We start from the raw sequence: 15,369 nt of genomic DNA, 5'->3' as shown, positions 1-15,369 counted from the left end.
TATCGACGACAAACAAACAGTTTTACACGCTGCATACCAACCCGCGGCGTAGTATATGCTGCATAATCACGATGCTTTTTAAATGTTTTTTAAGCAGAGGGAAAAAAATGAACATTTGCAAAATCCGGAACGCTGCTTTCAGTAAGTACAATGTACACACGTTTAATTTGTCGGCCACTTTTTGCCTGCCATCTTTTCTGGTTTGGGCTGCTTTTGCAGTGTTACCGCTTGTGCATATTAAATCTTGAAATCCTTTGAGTAACTAATTAACTAACTAACACCAACCCACCCACACACACAGCTTGTGTGAAACAAATGCGCCCGTACTTTCATAATTTTGTTGCAGCCTATAGTGGAGTCAGGCACAGAGAAGGTCAGCTGCTGAGAGAGCGTCTCAACTGTTGCAGGGCCTGCATCAGTGAAGCAGGTGAGACGCTAATGAAACAGAGGCACAGGGCTTATTGGTTTTTAAAGACTGCTTCCTTCATTGTGTTTTAACCTCAGTTTTAAAGGATTGTTTTAAGGATCCCATGGGATACCCCTCGCAAACTGTTTTAGACGCTGCATTGAGCAATTCACATCCGCGACAAACATGCCTCTTCTTACATGGTCCTGCTTTGGTGGGCGGGGAAACGTTTTCCGTGTTCCTGCAGGACCATCTAAGACGACGCATGTTTGTCACGGATGCAAATTGCTGTATGTAGTGTGTAAAACAGTTTGCGATGTTGCACGCGGTCGTGCGTCGTAACCGAAAAGTCAACGTGGCTCAGAGCTGCATGCAGACTGTAGCACAGAGAAACAGAAATGACGGCATGTTTTCCGAGGCGTCGCGTCCGAGTTGGTGGGCGTGGCTGTGCGAGTTTTTGTCGTACCCAATGGTCTTAGAGTTGGTGGGCGTAGCTCCTTCCTGCGTGCTTTCATGGGTGTCGTAGAGAATTATATATATAGATTTTATTGTCATTGCATTGAGAACAACACGACTAAATTTAAAACAGCTCTCCCAGAGATGCCTTCATCACTCACACACATCCTCACACATACACAGATAAAAACTGATTGGGTTTGTAAAATAATGTAAAAAAATATAATTAAAGTGCATAAAATATTAAAAGTGCATTTCAGTAATTGCCAACAGTTTCTCACATGAAAACAAGTCCATGGCTATTAAGAGGGTGCCATGGAATGGCCAAATGGGGGAGGCAGCTTGATGGATGAGGTCTCAAGGAGTCTAAAATTATCCAAATCTTATTATGTGATATCATCTACTGTTAAATTCTGCTCCGTAATTCTAAAAAAATTTAATTTTTTATTGAGGATTTGTTCTGTTCTGTGTATTGTATTGTATTGACCCCCTTCTTCTGACACCCACTGCACGCCCAACCTACCTGGAAAGGGATCTCCCTTTGAACTGCCTTTCCCAAGGTTTCTTCCATTTTCCCTACTAGGTTTTTTTTTTTTGGAGTTTTTCCTTGTCTTCTTAGAGAGTCAAGGCTGGGGGGCTGTCAAGAGGCAGGGCCTGTTAAAGCCCATTGCGGCACTTCCTGTGTGATTTTGGGCTATACAAAAATAAACTGTATTGTATTGTATTGAATGGTGAAAGTGAAAATAAGGACAATGGGATAGAAAGGCGAGAATTAAGTTTACCGAGGGGTAAAAGCTGTTCCTCAATCTCGTGGTATGGCACTTCAGGACCATGTAACACCTTCCAGAGGGTAGCAATGTGAAAACATGATGGAAAGGGTGAGCATTGTCGCTGATAATTCTGCAAGCCTTGCTGTAACAGTGTAACCTGATTTTTTGTGCTGTGTCAACCACTCTCTGGAGAGCTGCCCTGTCTGCCTCTGAACAGTTTCTAAACCATGCCAGGATGGAATAAGTCAGTAAGCCCTCAACTGAGCAGTGATAAAAAGTCTGCAGCAAAGTGGCAGAGATGTGGTTTTTCCTCAGTAACCTGAAGAAATGCAATCTTTAATGGGCCTTGTTCACTGCAGCAGTGGTGTTTATACTCCATTTTAGGTTATTCCTGATGTGGGTCCCTAGAAACGTAAAGCTGGTCACCTGCTTCACATCTTGGTCTCCTATGCTGAGTGACAGGCACACGTCCTGTTTCCGCCTGAAATCCAGGATGAGCTCCTTTGTGTTTTTGATGTTTAAGGACAGGTTATTTACCGCACACCATTCTGTCAGTCTAGACTTCATCCCTGTAAGCGGTCTCATCGCAGTTGAGATGAGACCCACAACCGTTGTGTCATCTGCAAACTTGATGATCGTGTTTGTGGGATGAATGGGTGTACAGTTGCAGGTGTAAAGGGAGTATAGAGCAGGGCCGAGAACACACCCTCACGGTGCTCCTTACTAATTGTCAGGACTTAGGGAGGTGTGGGGACCAAGTCTCATTGTTTGTGGGCAGTTGGTCAGGAAGTCCTTAATCCACAGGCACAGGTGTTCATAGATGCCCAAGTCCTGTAGCTTCCTGACTAGTATCCTGGGGACAATTGTATTAAAGGCAGAGCTATAATCCATGAACAGCAGCCTCACACATGCCTCTTACTGCTCTAGGTGAGACATTGCAATGTGGGGCGCAGTGCTTAAGGCATCATCCGTGGAGCTGTTCGCCCTTTAGGTGTACTGGTGCTGGTCCAAGGCAGGAGAGAGAGTTGTCTTCATGTGCCCCAGAACAAGTCTCTCAAAGCACTTTGAGACAACTGGTGTTAAGATCACTGGTCTATAATCATTGGGGGAACTGATGTTGGATTGCTTGGGCAGTGGGATGATGGTAGCAGATTTTAGACAGGCCGGGACAGTGGCATACACCAGGGAGAGACTGAAAATGTCTGTTAATTTAGAAATTGAAGATGGCAACAACAGATCACAGCATTATTTTTTAACAAATCACTGCCATGCAATGTTCACAGAAAATAGTTGCAATGATGGCCTGTCATCTCAAAGTAAAATAACATTAGTAAAACTAAGGGAGAAATTCCTGTTATTTATTATTTTTTTAAAAGTACATTTTGTGAGAATAGGATCTAAAAAGAATGTGAAAAAGAATGCAAAGAGAAGGTAAAGAACAGATACAAAATATGTGAGATCAACACGAAAAGAAAAAAAATGTACAGCATATGCAAAAAGAAGAAAAAGGAATTCAAAAACGTAGGCATGTGAAGAGAATACAAATAATGTGAAAATCATTAACAATATGTATGTAGTATGTTAAGAAAGAATATAAAGAGTGAAAGTACATAAGTATTGTGTGAATTTTTTTTAACAAAATCCCCTAAAAAGTAGATGAAAAGAAATATAAGATTTTCTAAAGAAAGGGTAGACATTTAATGAATAAAAATATTACAAAATAATAATGTCTAATTGCATCTTAGGCTAACATTTTAGAAAGCTAAAGTATGCAGTGTTATACAGCTTCTGATATGGTCTTAATTTCTGTAAATCTTTTAACACATCGATATCTACCCTAAACTGATATGGTTGTCATTCATGTGAACAAGAGAGAGACTGATTCTCCACTCCTCATCTCAAGAACAGCAAACTATGATATCCACTTACACACTTTACTGCCATAAAATTGTATTTGTAAAATTGAGTAGGCATTCTCAGGCTGGTATTCAGTGAGTAGCACTTAGCAACAAAAAAGTAAATTGAACTTAAAGATAAAAAGCCAAGGTTTCGTCAAGTATATTTTACATGATAATTTGTTTTGAGGTGTACTGTTGATGATAAGAAACTTAGCTTTCATAATATTTAGTTAAGCAAAAACATATGAGGTGTTCATTAAACTTTCTAAGAATTATGGGTGTTTAGAGCTCTGTTTTTTACTTGTTTGTTTGCTGTTCCAAGAATAATTAAATTATAACTTCACTTGTAACTCTAAAATATTTTTAATTAAGCATGTGTCAACTATAACAGCTATTGAACAATTTTGTAAGTGAGATTTAAGTATGAAATATAAGACTTTAGTCAATCTATGGCAGGCCTATTCAAATGGCAGCCCGTGGGTGACATGCAGCCCAGAAGCAGCTTCCGAGTGGCCCAGCCCATGGTCCCACCAGGTCTCCAGACTGCAACTAAAATGGTCTCAAATGCAACCAGTAGGCAAAGTAGGCTTTGGCGATTATCATTTCTATTTAGTTTGTCAGTTGTGAATGAAATCATTGAAACTTTAAACTATTTATATTGTAACAGATGCAAATGGCCATTTTTTTTTAAACTGTTAAGCAGATGCGTCCTCCAGGAAACATGTATGAGCAATCATCTGTCTGCTGCTTCGTCACGCACAGCGATGTGATGAAGTCTGCGTTTTAAGGTTGAAGGAGTATTACAGTCATTTTACTGGGGTGCTCTGTGATTGATGACGGACAGTAAACTTTGTTAAAATGGTATTAAAAATGTCACTTTATTAGTTGTTATTTCAGTCATTTTGGCATGTGCACTATATGTTCTATTATCAAAAAATGGGAGCTCATCAACAAAGAAACATGGAAAATAAGATTTAGTAAAAAATAATAATAGTAATAATTATAATTGATAATTCATTACTTGACACCCAAGAACTATGTACAAAGACATTTTAAAGACAAATTATTAACATAAATGTACCAATCCACTTTCACGCCATACCTAGTGCCTTGCTCTTAAACACTTAATCAGGTAGTTTTTTTCTAAGGGGGCAGGGAAACAATATCTACAGAAAAGACTTTGTTGTGGAATTCAAATTTAACCTCTGTCATATGAGTGATTAAATCCTTGTGAATGAAACAGTTTAAGTTCTATGATAAAAAAATCCTTTGCCTGGTATGACCGACCAATTTAAATTGGAGGAGGATCTCATATTTCAAAAGGGAAACAACTGTTATTGCTAATACTGTGCACATTTTTGATTTTATGCACTTTGAGAAGTGCCTAGGTCAGATGTGAGCAAAATGTTTCTTTATTTTTTTATTTCAAAAGTGGAAAAAAAGTATTGCTACTACCTCAGATTCTGTTTGTTTTTTATACATTTTTCATGTGCCTGTGTCATATGTGACCAAATGTAAAAGGGAAATAATGAATAAACATGACATTTTTAAATACAGTACATCCATTTGTGTTGATTTAAAATTTGTCATTACATGTAGCTGAAAATGTCAGGCCCAGCTAAATTTCTTGGTTTGAAAATCTGGCCCAACTGAAAATGTAATTTAATAGCCCTGATGTATGGGTTCCTGGGTGAGCATGGTTTAAGCATATTAAAATATATATTTTTGTGACTGATAGTGAGGCATACTGGTACTTCAGCATAGGCCTTGGTAAGAGATATAATGAGCCCATCTTTCAAAAATGGTGATTTTTCCATTAATAAAATAGAGACTAATTTGGGCCAAATATACACCCTAACCTAGTAAACTCAAATAAAACTACAATCCTATCCTCACACCTGTCCTTGATTGTGTCTTTCCTTTAAAAAACCTATTCAAGTCCTCACCTTTTAGAACACATCCCACCAATCCAATGACATGATCCACAAAACACCTCCATACTTTTAGCATATCTACTTACACTGCACTGTGAGGAAAGCTGAAGCTGATGGAGACTGACCCAGGCTGTTGCTGGGAATGCAGGTATACTTCCCAGCATCCTCTGGCTTAACCCGGAAGATGATGAGGGTTCCATCAATCAAAATGCGCACCCTTAGCTTCAAGTCACTGAAGGCAAAGAAACACGACAGAAAGTCTTAATATTTTCAATCAGTGATGACTTTAGGCATGTTTAGAAAATTAGATTTCTAAAGGCTGCAGAAGAGACCTAAAGTGCAGCTCTTTGTCTCATTCATCAGTATTCATTCTGCCCAGGTGGTTGAAGATTTTTTAATTTTTCATTATTGTCTTTAGAGCAGAAACTAAAAACTACGTGATCCCAGAAGAAAGCCTGTAGAGTCAGTAAGCTACAGACAACACTAAAAGTGGTGCAATGCTTCCCTTTTAAAATGCTTTCTTTTTGGTCTTGAGCACTTCAGAATTAACTCCTCATAATTATTTCTGTTTCAATCTAATTTTGAATGAATAGTTCACCAAGAGGTATGGTTACCTATGGATGAAAGAACTCAGACTAAATTGCTGAAGGGAACATACACTCCCCATCTGCAATCACCAGCCAAACTAGACTACAGATCACTGTGCATTTGTAAAGTATAACTGGCCTGCTGGCATACATTAGAAAAGAATTAAGTATAGCAGGAAATTGTGTTCAGCATCTGTAAAAAACAGCTACTCTTCTGACATATGACAGAAAAAGAGTAAGTACTTTCTGTCAAAAAAATGCACAGCATCTATACAGTGCAAACATTTGTTGGAAATAAAGACAGAGGAAGTATATGCTAGTCAAGGAATTAGTAAAATGAAGACATGCACTATGCCAATGGTCTTATGACAGTCTGAGGAAGATAGGCAGCTGAATATATGCTGAGCAGAGCCGACATATAATGTAAACAAAAAAAAATGTAGAGCTTTTATAGGAATATAGTATCTGCAAAATCTGCATGGTGAGGCCAAACCTTTCTTACAGAGGGCATGAGTGGTATCTTGTTGAGCATCATTTGTGCTTGGTATACCTAAAGCACTTCACCACCTTCTGAGGAAATAAGCAAGCAAGTGGCTTCTTTGAGAGAAATCTGTGCTCAGCACTTGAACAGCAGAGACAGTTTTCCAGCATTTGGGAGTGAACATATCTTTATAATGTGTGGGCTGGGATGTCTTTTAGTGTTGGAACCCCTGGAGGTTTATTTTCATCAGTATCTCATCAGCTGGAATTTTTGTTTTCCTCTCTTCCCTTGCCACCTAACCACAGCTTTGTGAATTACCACTGTAATACAGTATATTCTTGTGTATACAGTATGTGTATATGTATATATACAGGGTGAGTCAAAATTACGCTAACATTTGAATGGTGTAGAGAAAAGCCAAGCAAAATGACACCTTTTATTGGCTAACTAAAAAGATTACAATATGCAAGCTTTCGAGGCAACTTTCTCTACATTCATAATGGCTAACATGGTACAACACCCTAGTACTACATTAGAATGGTGGAAACAGTTTATTCACAAAACATACTTCATATGTGCAAGATGATTTACAGGAGTGTCTCAACCCGTTTGCCATCTGGTTCAACACATGTACCATATGTGGCACAAAAATTGTCCACAACAATTGTATATAACTGTACATAGCAGTACCATTAGTGTTAACATAATTTTGACTCACCCTGTATATACACCATATATGTGTTGACTCACCCTGTATATACACCATATATGTATTTGAGCAGACTGCTCCAAAAGAAAACTTGGCCTTCAAAAGCCATTTCTCTGTAATTTTAATTGGTAATCTAAGTGTAATATAGACTCAGATCCCATCAAGTCCAAACACTAGTCTTAAATGTGTGCAGTACTGAAGAAATGACGACAGAGGGCAGTAGATACTCTAACAAAACCAAAGAGCTAGAGATGGAAAAGAAAAAAGGAAGCATCTCTGTAACTTTAAAATTTTACATATGTCATAACTTCCTAATGCAATACCTTTGAAACATAGTGAAACATCAACATGCTCTAAAGTGGCTGTAGTTATAAGCTCTTTCTCCTTTGGCCTGCCTTTGCATACACATAAACCCATTGACTCAATGTTATTCAGAAAGTCCCATGACTCCCTGAGATATTGGAGGTGAGAACTGGTGCAGTTCTATACAGGAAGAAAAATAACTGGCAGCTTTTTATTGTGTAAAGGAGTTATTAAAATGCTGGTAGGGGGTAATTGGGGGGCAGTGATGTATTGGAATTTATAAGATTTGGTAGTATAGATAATATTTTGAGCCTGCCTTAGTGTAATCTGAGACCCTGACCCTCTAAAGTTTGAGTCAGTTTTGCCTCATGCCAATCCACCTGTACCTTACCTGTTCTCTACCAATCTTCATAATGTACCAGTGCACCATGTATATTCCAGCACATTTTCTTAAGCTTCTGTGCTCCACCTTCTTGTCCCAGAATGCATCTATGTTTCATAATTGTTCCAGAAGCCCTCATATGAATGTATGCTGCATTTGTGTTTGTGCATCTTTCCTATTAAGGTTAACTTGTGCCTCAGCTGTGTTCTAGTAGTTACTGTAATGTACCTAGGACTTATGTATTAGGTCTTTATCACTTGCCTAAAGAACTAATCCCTTACCTCTATTCTATGAAAGCCCTCTCAAATGTCTTTTTTATCTTATCCATGTTCCAACTGAGCTTCTATGCATTTGTGTTCTAGTAGTCTCTGAATGCATCTGTATTTCACTAGTTCAGTCAGATATCACCATCTCTCAACAAGCATTTTATTCTAGCATTCTTTCTTATGTACACTGATGACACACAAGTCATGGCAGGGCCCCTTAATGCAACTCTGCCTCACTTGTGTTCCACCACCCAACTCTCTTATAGTGGTCACCCAGTAACCAGAGCACCTATGCATCATCTTTTTGCACTGATTCAACTCCCACACATGTGTGTGTCATCTGTTATTTGACAACACCAACATATGTGTCTTTTCCTCTGCTATGTTCCAGTAGCCTAAGTTTTTGTAGTTCCTTCAAAGCACTGGTCATCCAGTGGTTTCCTAGTACATCCTTGCCTCACTTCTTTCTTAGTTGCTCCTCCTTACAGATAAAATGTAAATAACCTGTGTTGTAGCTAGTATAGTGTAGACCTGTAGCCTCTGCTCTTCACCTATAGCTTCTCTAATGCACTGTAATAATACTATTTTATTTTGCATGTAACACATTCACAATAACCTATAGCTTCTGATTTTCATCATCATTTCAAAGATCATGTTGAAATTCATATGCTTAAAAAAATACATTTTTCTTCCTGGTTAGGTTTGCTGAATGACTAGAAAAATCCCTGAAACCTGAGTCTCTTTCCTGATACATTATGGATTAGAGGTTTTCTTCCTAACTAAGAAGTCTGCATGTTAATCATTTCTTTGCAGAGTGGTAACTGCATTTGTATACTTGATTAACATGAATGCTACCCAACCAGACTCTTGATGATCTACATAAAAGCAGCAGTGAACTGCATGATAGCTGAATTCTGGTAACTGAAACAAGTTAGCAGCTTTAATTAGTGGTGTTACTAATGCTGTTGAAGTGTCTAGAGCTGATGGAGTGACAGGGCGCCTCTTGTAAATTACAGCAGCAGGGGGCCCAACTCCAACCTACCTGAATACCTCGGTACACTGAATGTTTCTTGCAGCGTTGCATTATTTCAATGGTAGTGCAACGTTAAGTTGGAGCACTGTTTAAATCCACGGTGAGAAAACAGGCAGGATGATTAAGTGATACTTAGCTCAGCAATGCCAGCTGGACGCTGGAATGAAAACCAACAGTAAGGAATCATCATCCCGAGAAGAGGAAATGGCACAGAAGTGAAACAGATCATAACTTTACTTCTTGAAGAAGACGTTGTCTTCCTCCCAAAACCAGATGTAGGACAGGTTGCCAGGGTACGCTTCTGCCTGACATGTAAAAAGGGCATCCTGGGATATGTTTACAGTTATGTTCTCAGGTGGCGACACGATGAAAGGAGGTCCTAAAACAAAAAAAAAATACAAAAAACATAAAACAATAGGTAATAAAGATAAAGGAATGGTTAGAGCAGAGAAGGATTCTAAGAAGGGAGTTTTACTATCTCTGGCAGCTTCCTATCTCATTTTTGGCCATGCGCAACTTGCCTTGGCATCCTCCTGATCAGGTTAACCTGAAGAGGCATCATATTTCACTGGAGATGACCCTGACACACTGTTTCCAACTGCTGATTCCTAATTTCTTCTCAGAAATGTAACTATATGATCAATTTGGTACAACAATCCACTTCAAGATTTCCACTAAGGAATACATGAATCAATCACCACTTTAACAAGAAGCCCCAACTTGACTGAGTTTTAGTAAGCTGTCTTTGTGTTGATTAGCAAATTGATCAGAATACAGAAGACATTTCCTGAGGCTCTTACTACCATTCCTTAGACTTCCAATTTTTTATGGAGCTCCAGTACTATGGATATAACATTTAACTTGCTTAGGGTTACACATTAAGTCAGAACCATGGATTTTACTGGCAACCCTGTGGTTTAATGACTAATGCCCTTGCCACATTTGCTTTACAAAAAATGCCAATATGGTAATTTTGTGATTGTTTCAGCATGAAGGATTAAAATGATTGATCATACATAATTTATTTGTTTTCACCAGAACCAGGAGGTGTTAATTTCTATGTAACATAATATACACTTAAGCCAGTAGCATACAGATATGTTCTGAAAACTTAGTAAGCTTACATGCCTAGCTCATGTGAATGTATTTTTTGACCTCTAGTGCATCGAGCCCATAAAGTTCATAGACCACCTAAAAAAATTACCTTCAAGTGTAGGTGGATTTTAAAATTTCAGATTAGAAATACTCGACCTGTAATTCACTTGAGATATCAATTGCTTAGTCACATTTAAAAAAGACAAATATAAGAATGTGGTCAGCATGGCCCAATTGTGCACAAAACAATTTTTCTTTCTTTTCTAGAAAAGCTTGCACCAGGGTGAAGAATAATTACAATAACAATTCAGAAAGACTGACATGTTAGTCCTTTCAGATGTGGATTATCTGGTTACTCTCAGAATGATACATTCTGTGCCTTAAGTGATATGACAACAACAACAATAAATAACAACAACAATTTATTTCTTGTATAGCACAAAAATATGATACTCAGATAAATATTTTTTCTATATTCATAACAGATGTCTTCTTTAAATATTCAGATGCATATAGATACACAGAAAGGACGCTGTTGTAAATTTTGGTGCATTGACAAATGTCAGCCAGTACTTAGATTGTTTATCAATTTCTGTCAAATATCAGTCTTTAACTAGTTGTATATGAAGCATTCATTCAATATTCAGCACTGAAAAGCAAATGAGCATGTCCTCCAGTGCCTTTAGGCAAGCAGATGCAAAGGTGTCACTCCAGAAAATATACCAGAATTTTTGATGTTACTCTATATGAAGGTAAAGTACAGCCTTTAAGTGAAAGAAAAAAAAAATGAAAAACCCTCTGTCTCAAACCTTTATCAGCTATAGGAGCTTTTTTTTCTCAAACCAAGTACATGCTAGCAAATTATATTTAGCAATGTGTGGAATATCTCTAAAGAAAAGTCATACTGTTTCAAAATAAAAATAAAAACTTTTTCAGTTAAATATTTTCTGGCGAAAATATAAAAAATGAAAATGTTTATGGAATACTAAATGTCTTCATCTCAAAAACGTGAGAATGAGGGATTGAAAGACTGAAAAGCACACATCTAAAATAGATTTACCCAATAAGGTCAAATGCATGTGGATACCGCTCCAAATTATGAAGTGTTTCAGTCACATCCATTGTTAGCAGGTGCATAAAATCAATTACATAGCCATGCAGTCTCCATTAACAAACTCTGGCTGTAGAATTAGTCGTACTGAAGTGCTCAGTGACTTTAAACCGGACACTGTCCCAGGATACCACCTTTGCCACAAGTTAATACAGATCTGCCCCTATCAACTGTAAGTGCTATTATTGTGAGTGGAATCATCTAGGAGTAAGAACATCTCCGCCACAAAGTGGTAAACCACGGAAATTCACACAGTCAGGCTGCTGAGTGGTGAGGCACATAGCGTGTTAAAATCTCCTATACTCTGTTACATCACTTACAACAGAGTTCCAAACTTCCTCTGGAAGGAATATCAGCACAAGAAGTGTACATCAAGAGCTTCACCAAATAGCTAAGCAGCTGCACACATGCTTAAGATCACTATGTGCAATGCCAAGTGTCGACTGAAGTAGTATAAAGCAAGGCACCATTGTACTTCAAAATAAGTGGAAATGTGTTCTCTGGAGTGATGAATTACACTTATTTGGCAGTCTGATGAATGAATGTAAAGTTTGGTGGAGGAGGGCTAATGGATAATGGTTTGGGGCTATGTTCCAGGGTTTGGGCTTTGCCCCATGGTTCCAGTGAAGGACCAGTTAATGTTAGAGCCTACAAAAGGACCAGTTAATGTTAGAGCCTACAAAGACATTTTTGACAATTGTACGATTCCAACTTGTGGCATAGGTTTGGGGAAGGCCCTTTTCTATTCTGACATAACTATGTCCCCTGTGCATAAAGCTGGGTCTGAAAAAACACGGCCTGACAAGTCTGATTTGGAAGAACTTGAGTGACCTGAATAGAACCCTATTATCAACCCTATTGGGCACTTTTTGTAATGAGTTGGAACTCTGATTACGAGTAAAGTCTTCTTGTTCGACATCAGTACCTGACCTCATAAATGATTTTTTGGCTAAATGGGCACAGATTCCCACAGACATTCTTCAAAATCTTGTGTCAAAGTCTTTCCAGAAGATTGGAGCCTGTTATAGCCACAAAAGGGAGAGGGGAGTTGCAACTCTATATTAATGTCCGTGGTTTTGGAATGGGATGTTCAAAAAGTTCATACAGGAATGACGGTCAGGTATCCACAAACATTTGGCTATACATTATAATTAAAGACATATTTAAAAGTAATATGGCCAGATGCATGGTGCAGAGATAAAAGTCATAAATACAGTGGAAGGAAAGAAAAAGACAAAATAGAAATGAATTGCATCAGTCTCTTGATTAATTTACTGAGGCTAGATGTTCACTTAACAAAATGCTGCTGTAGAGAGCACATATGCAATTATTATAAGTGAATATGAGGAAATTTGAATAAAATATCAAAAGCAATAAATTATTATCTTCAAGTACAAAGCTGAATAGAATGCAGAATGTGTTGTTTTAGAGGTGTTCACACAAGGAGATTGGGAAGCAGACTGATTTAAATGAAACAATAAATACACTTCAGTAAAGGAAGGGCTAACCTATTATTTGTAGTGTGATTGTTTTCTGTGTTGGTGCTTGTTATAATGAACACATTGAGCCAAAGCTAACAGGAGGATGGTTCTAGGCTAAAAAGGCACTTTTCACATCCAAGTACACCTTCCGTGCAGTATAAATATCTTTAAACTTTCTTTTAATATCAATAAAAATTGTGATACATATATATATATTTGCCAAAGAGTTTGCCAAGCCCACACCTCTTTCACAAACCCAGGGCAATACAAAGGATTTCATACAAGTACAAATCAAATCTAGAGAACGCTGCATTACACTACATGTTTAAATGGTCACAGTTTAATAGAACTGTTATGGCAAAGACCAAAAACTTGCATTTAAAACTTAAAACTATATGTTGTAATGTCATTTCTCTTTCTGGAAATGCTTCAACTCCCCATGAGCTTATAATGGAGGCAGCACTGTCCAGCAAACAGGTAAACTGGTAGATGAAATAAAGATTGTATACATGTATAATCAAACATAACAATCCATAATAATTTAAGTAATACTAAACACAACCTTGCTTCTGCTTAAATAAATATTTAAAATGACCAATATTATAGTCTAAATAACAGAATCCTAAAAGCATACAATCACATGTGAGGGGATGAGCAATGAGATTATGTTAGTTTTTAGTAGCACAATACCAAATTCCTCCTCTACTAATAGCAGATTCAGACAAATGCTTGCATGTTTAACTATCCTCTATCTGTTTAAGAACACACACTATACGAAACAAGCTTACATCCTTGACTAAATTACACAAATTGTACTGTACTGAGTGAGGGTATGTGTGTAAATATGCCCTGCAATTACACAGCACCCATTCAAGGCTGGTTCCTGACTAACACCTGATGCTGGCACAGCTCGGAATTGTATAATATGGATTTAATAATGAATGGATAGATGAAAACCATGAAACCACTGCTTTCATTTAAATTAGTCTCTAAGCATCTGTATATGGTGTGCATCAAGCATGCTGGCTATTGGTTGCTTGATCATATATTTAACTAATTTCTCAACTGTGTGCTACATATAACTTCTTCTGGACCAACCCTTCCATTAAGGTAGGATCTGACAAGTTTTCTCACAGATTTTGCACATTGCTCACTACACATCTTTATACAAATTTCTCAAAATTGCATAATTTTCCTCAGGTATATTAATGTCATTTGTGATAGTAGATGCCATCTGCTGTTGAAATAAGTTGAAAAATGTTATTACAACTGAAGAAGGCTTGCATTTTGTATATCTTGTCAGTACTGGTTTGTTTTTTGCCAGGGTTTGGTAAAGCTTATTACTCTTCCGACACTGTATATGAATTCACATCAGATGGGATGTAAACAACAAAAAAAAAATATATTGAAGTGACAAGAGCCATTGCCATCCAATTCATGAATTCTTGACTAACACTCAGTCAGTATGCTGGCAAACATTCTGTTTCCAGTAGCTCTTTCTGGCAGCAATGTTCTTCTCTGTGAGCTTTTTTATGCTTTCCAATACTTTTTCCATGAAATCAGGTTTTAGTATTTCCAACCTTTCCTTCACCATACCATTAAAATGTTTACCACAAAATGCTTTCCTCTAATTTGCTAGGCTTCAGGGTTTAGGACAGAAATTAGGAATAACAGAAACATTCCCTGATCTCCCTTACCTTGAACAAGCAGGCGAGTTGTGTGGACAGCTTCTCCTTGGACACTGTAGGCTCGGCAGGTATAGGCTCCTCTGTCCTCACGGCTGATAGAGTGAACTGTTAAGCTGCCATCACTCACCTTACAGTAGAACAGAGAAAAATGATTATATTATAGTGAATAGTCCACCTAACTAAGCTTTAAGCAACACTTATTAAAGTCAGCTTCTAGTATGCTGAATTCCTACTTGAACTTGAAAATGAATATTTGACAAGTTCATCCCAGTCTGTACAAATGCACATTTTTTTGTAATAGCTCACTAACAACTGCTATATTTCTTTAAAAGTCATGAGTAATGAGTCATGAGTAATGCCTGCTTAAAGAAATACTCTAATCAAAAACAATATTTTTTTTATGTCACCCCATGTGCTTAGTAGTGACAAAAAAATTAGAATCTCATGTTTTCATGGAAAAGTAAAATACAAGCCAATGGTCACCAACATTGTACAACAACAAACAATATGTAAAACGTCCACGGGGGAAAAAACTCTCCTTATTTTGTCGCATAATCCACATATCAGTTATGTGGTCATTTGTTCACAACATGCCAAACACATGCATTGTTTTGCACCAATTGTAAAATAAATGCTTCTGAAAAAACAATGCAAGTAATAAATAGGAAACACAACTCATATGGGATCATATTTTTAAATTGAAGATCTGCCTCTCTCTCTCATTGACTGGTCAAGAAACCTCCCTTTAATTAAAAAAAAACAACTTAAA

The 15,369-nt window shown here is 37.5% G+C and overlaps 1 protein-coding gene across 6 annotated transcripts in view; it reads right to left on the bottom strand.

The window, feature by feature from the left end:
• Positions 1–15,369, bottom strand: part of igsf9ba (immunoglobulin superfamily, member 9Ba) — a 288,098-nt gene that overhangs the window by 114,564 nt on the left and 158,165 nt on the right. For all 6 annotated transcript variants that reach the window (XM_051931889.1, XM_051931890.1, XM_051931892.1 and 3 more), the window contains exons 5-7: positions 14,610–14,727; positions 9,463–9,604; positions 5,551–5,696 (exon numbers count right to left, since the gene is read on the bottom strand). In XM_051931889.1, coding sequence (XP_051787849.1) covers positions 5,551–5,696; positions 9,463–9,604; positions 14,610–14,727 — 406 coding nt within the window. The remainder of the gene's footprint in view (positions 1–5,550; positions 5,697–9,462; positions 9,605–14,609; positions 14,728–15,369) is intronic.

Source organism: Erpetoichthys calabaricus, chromosome 9 (genome assembly GCF_900747795.2).
Source record: "Erpetoichthys calabaricus chromosome 9, fErpCal1.3, whole genome shotgun sequence".
NCBI classification, from domain to species: Eukaryota; Metazoa; Chordata; class Cladistia; order Polypteriformes; family Polypteridae; genus Erpetoichthys; species Erpetoichthys calabaricus.
This window is presented reverse-complemented; position numbering and strand designations above follow the sequence as displayed.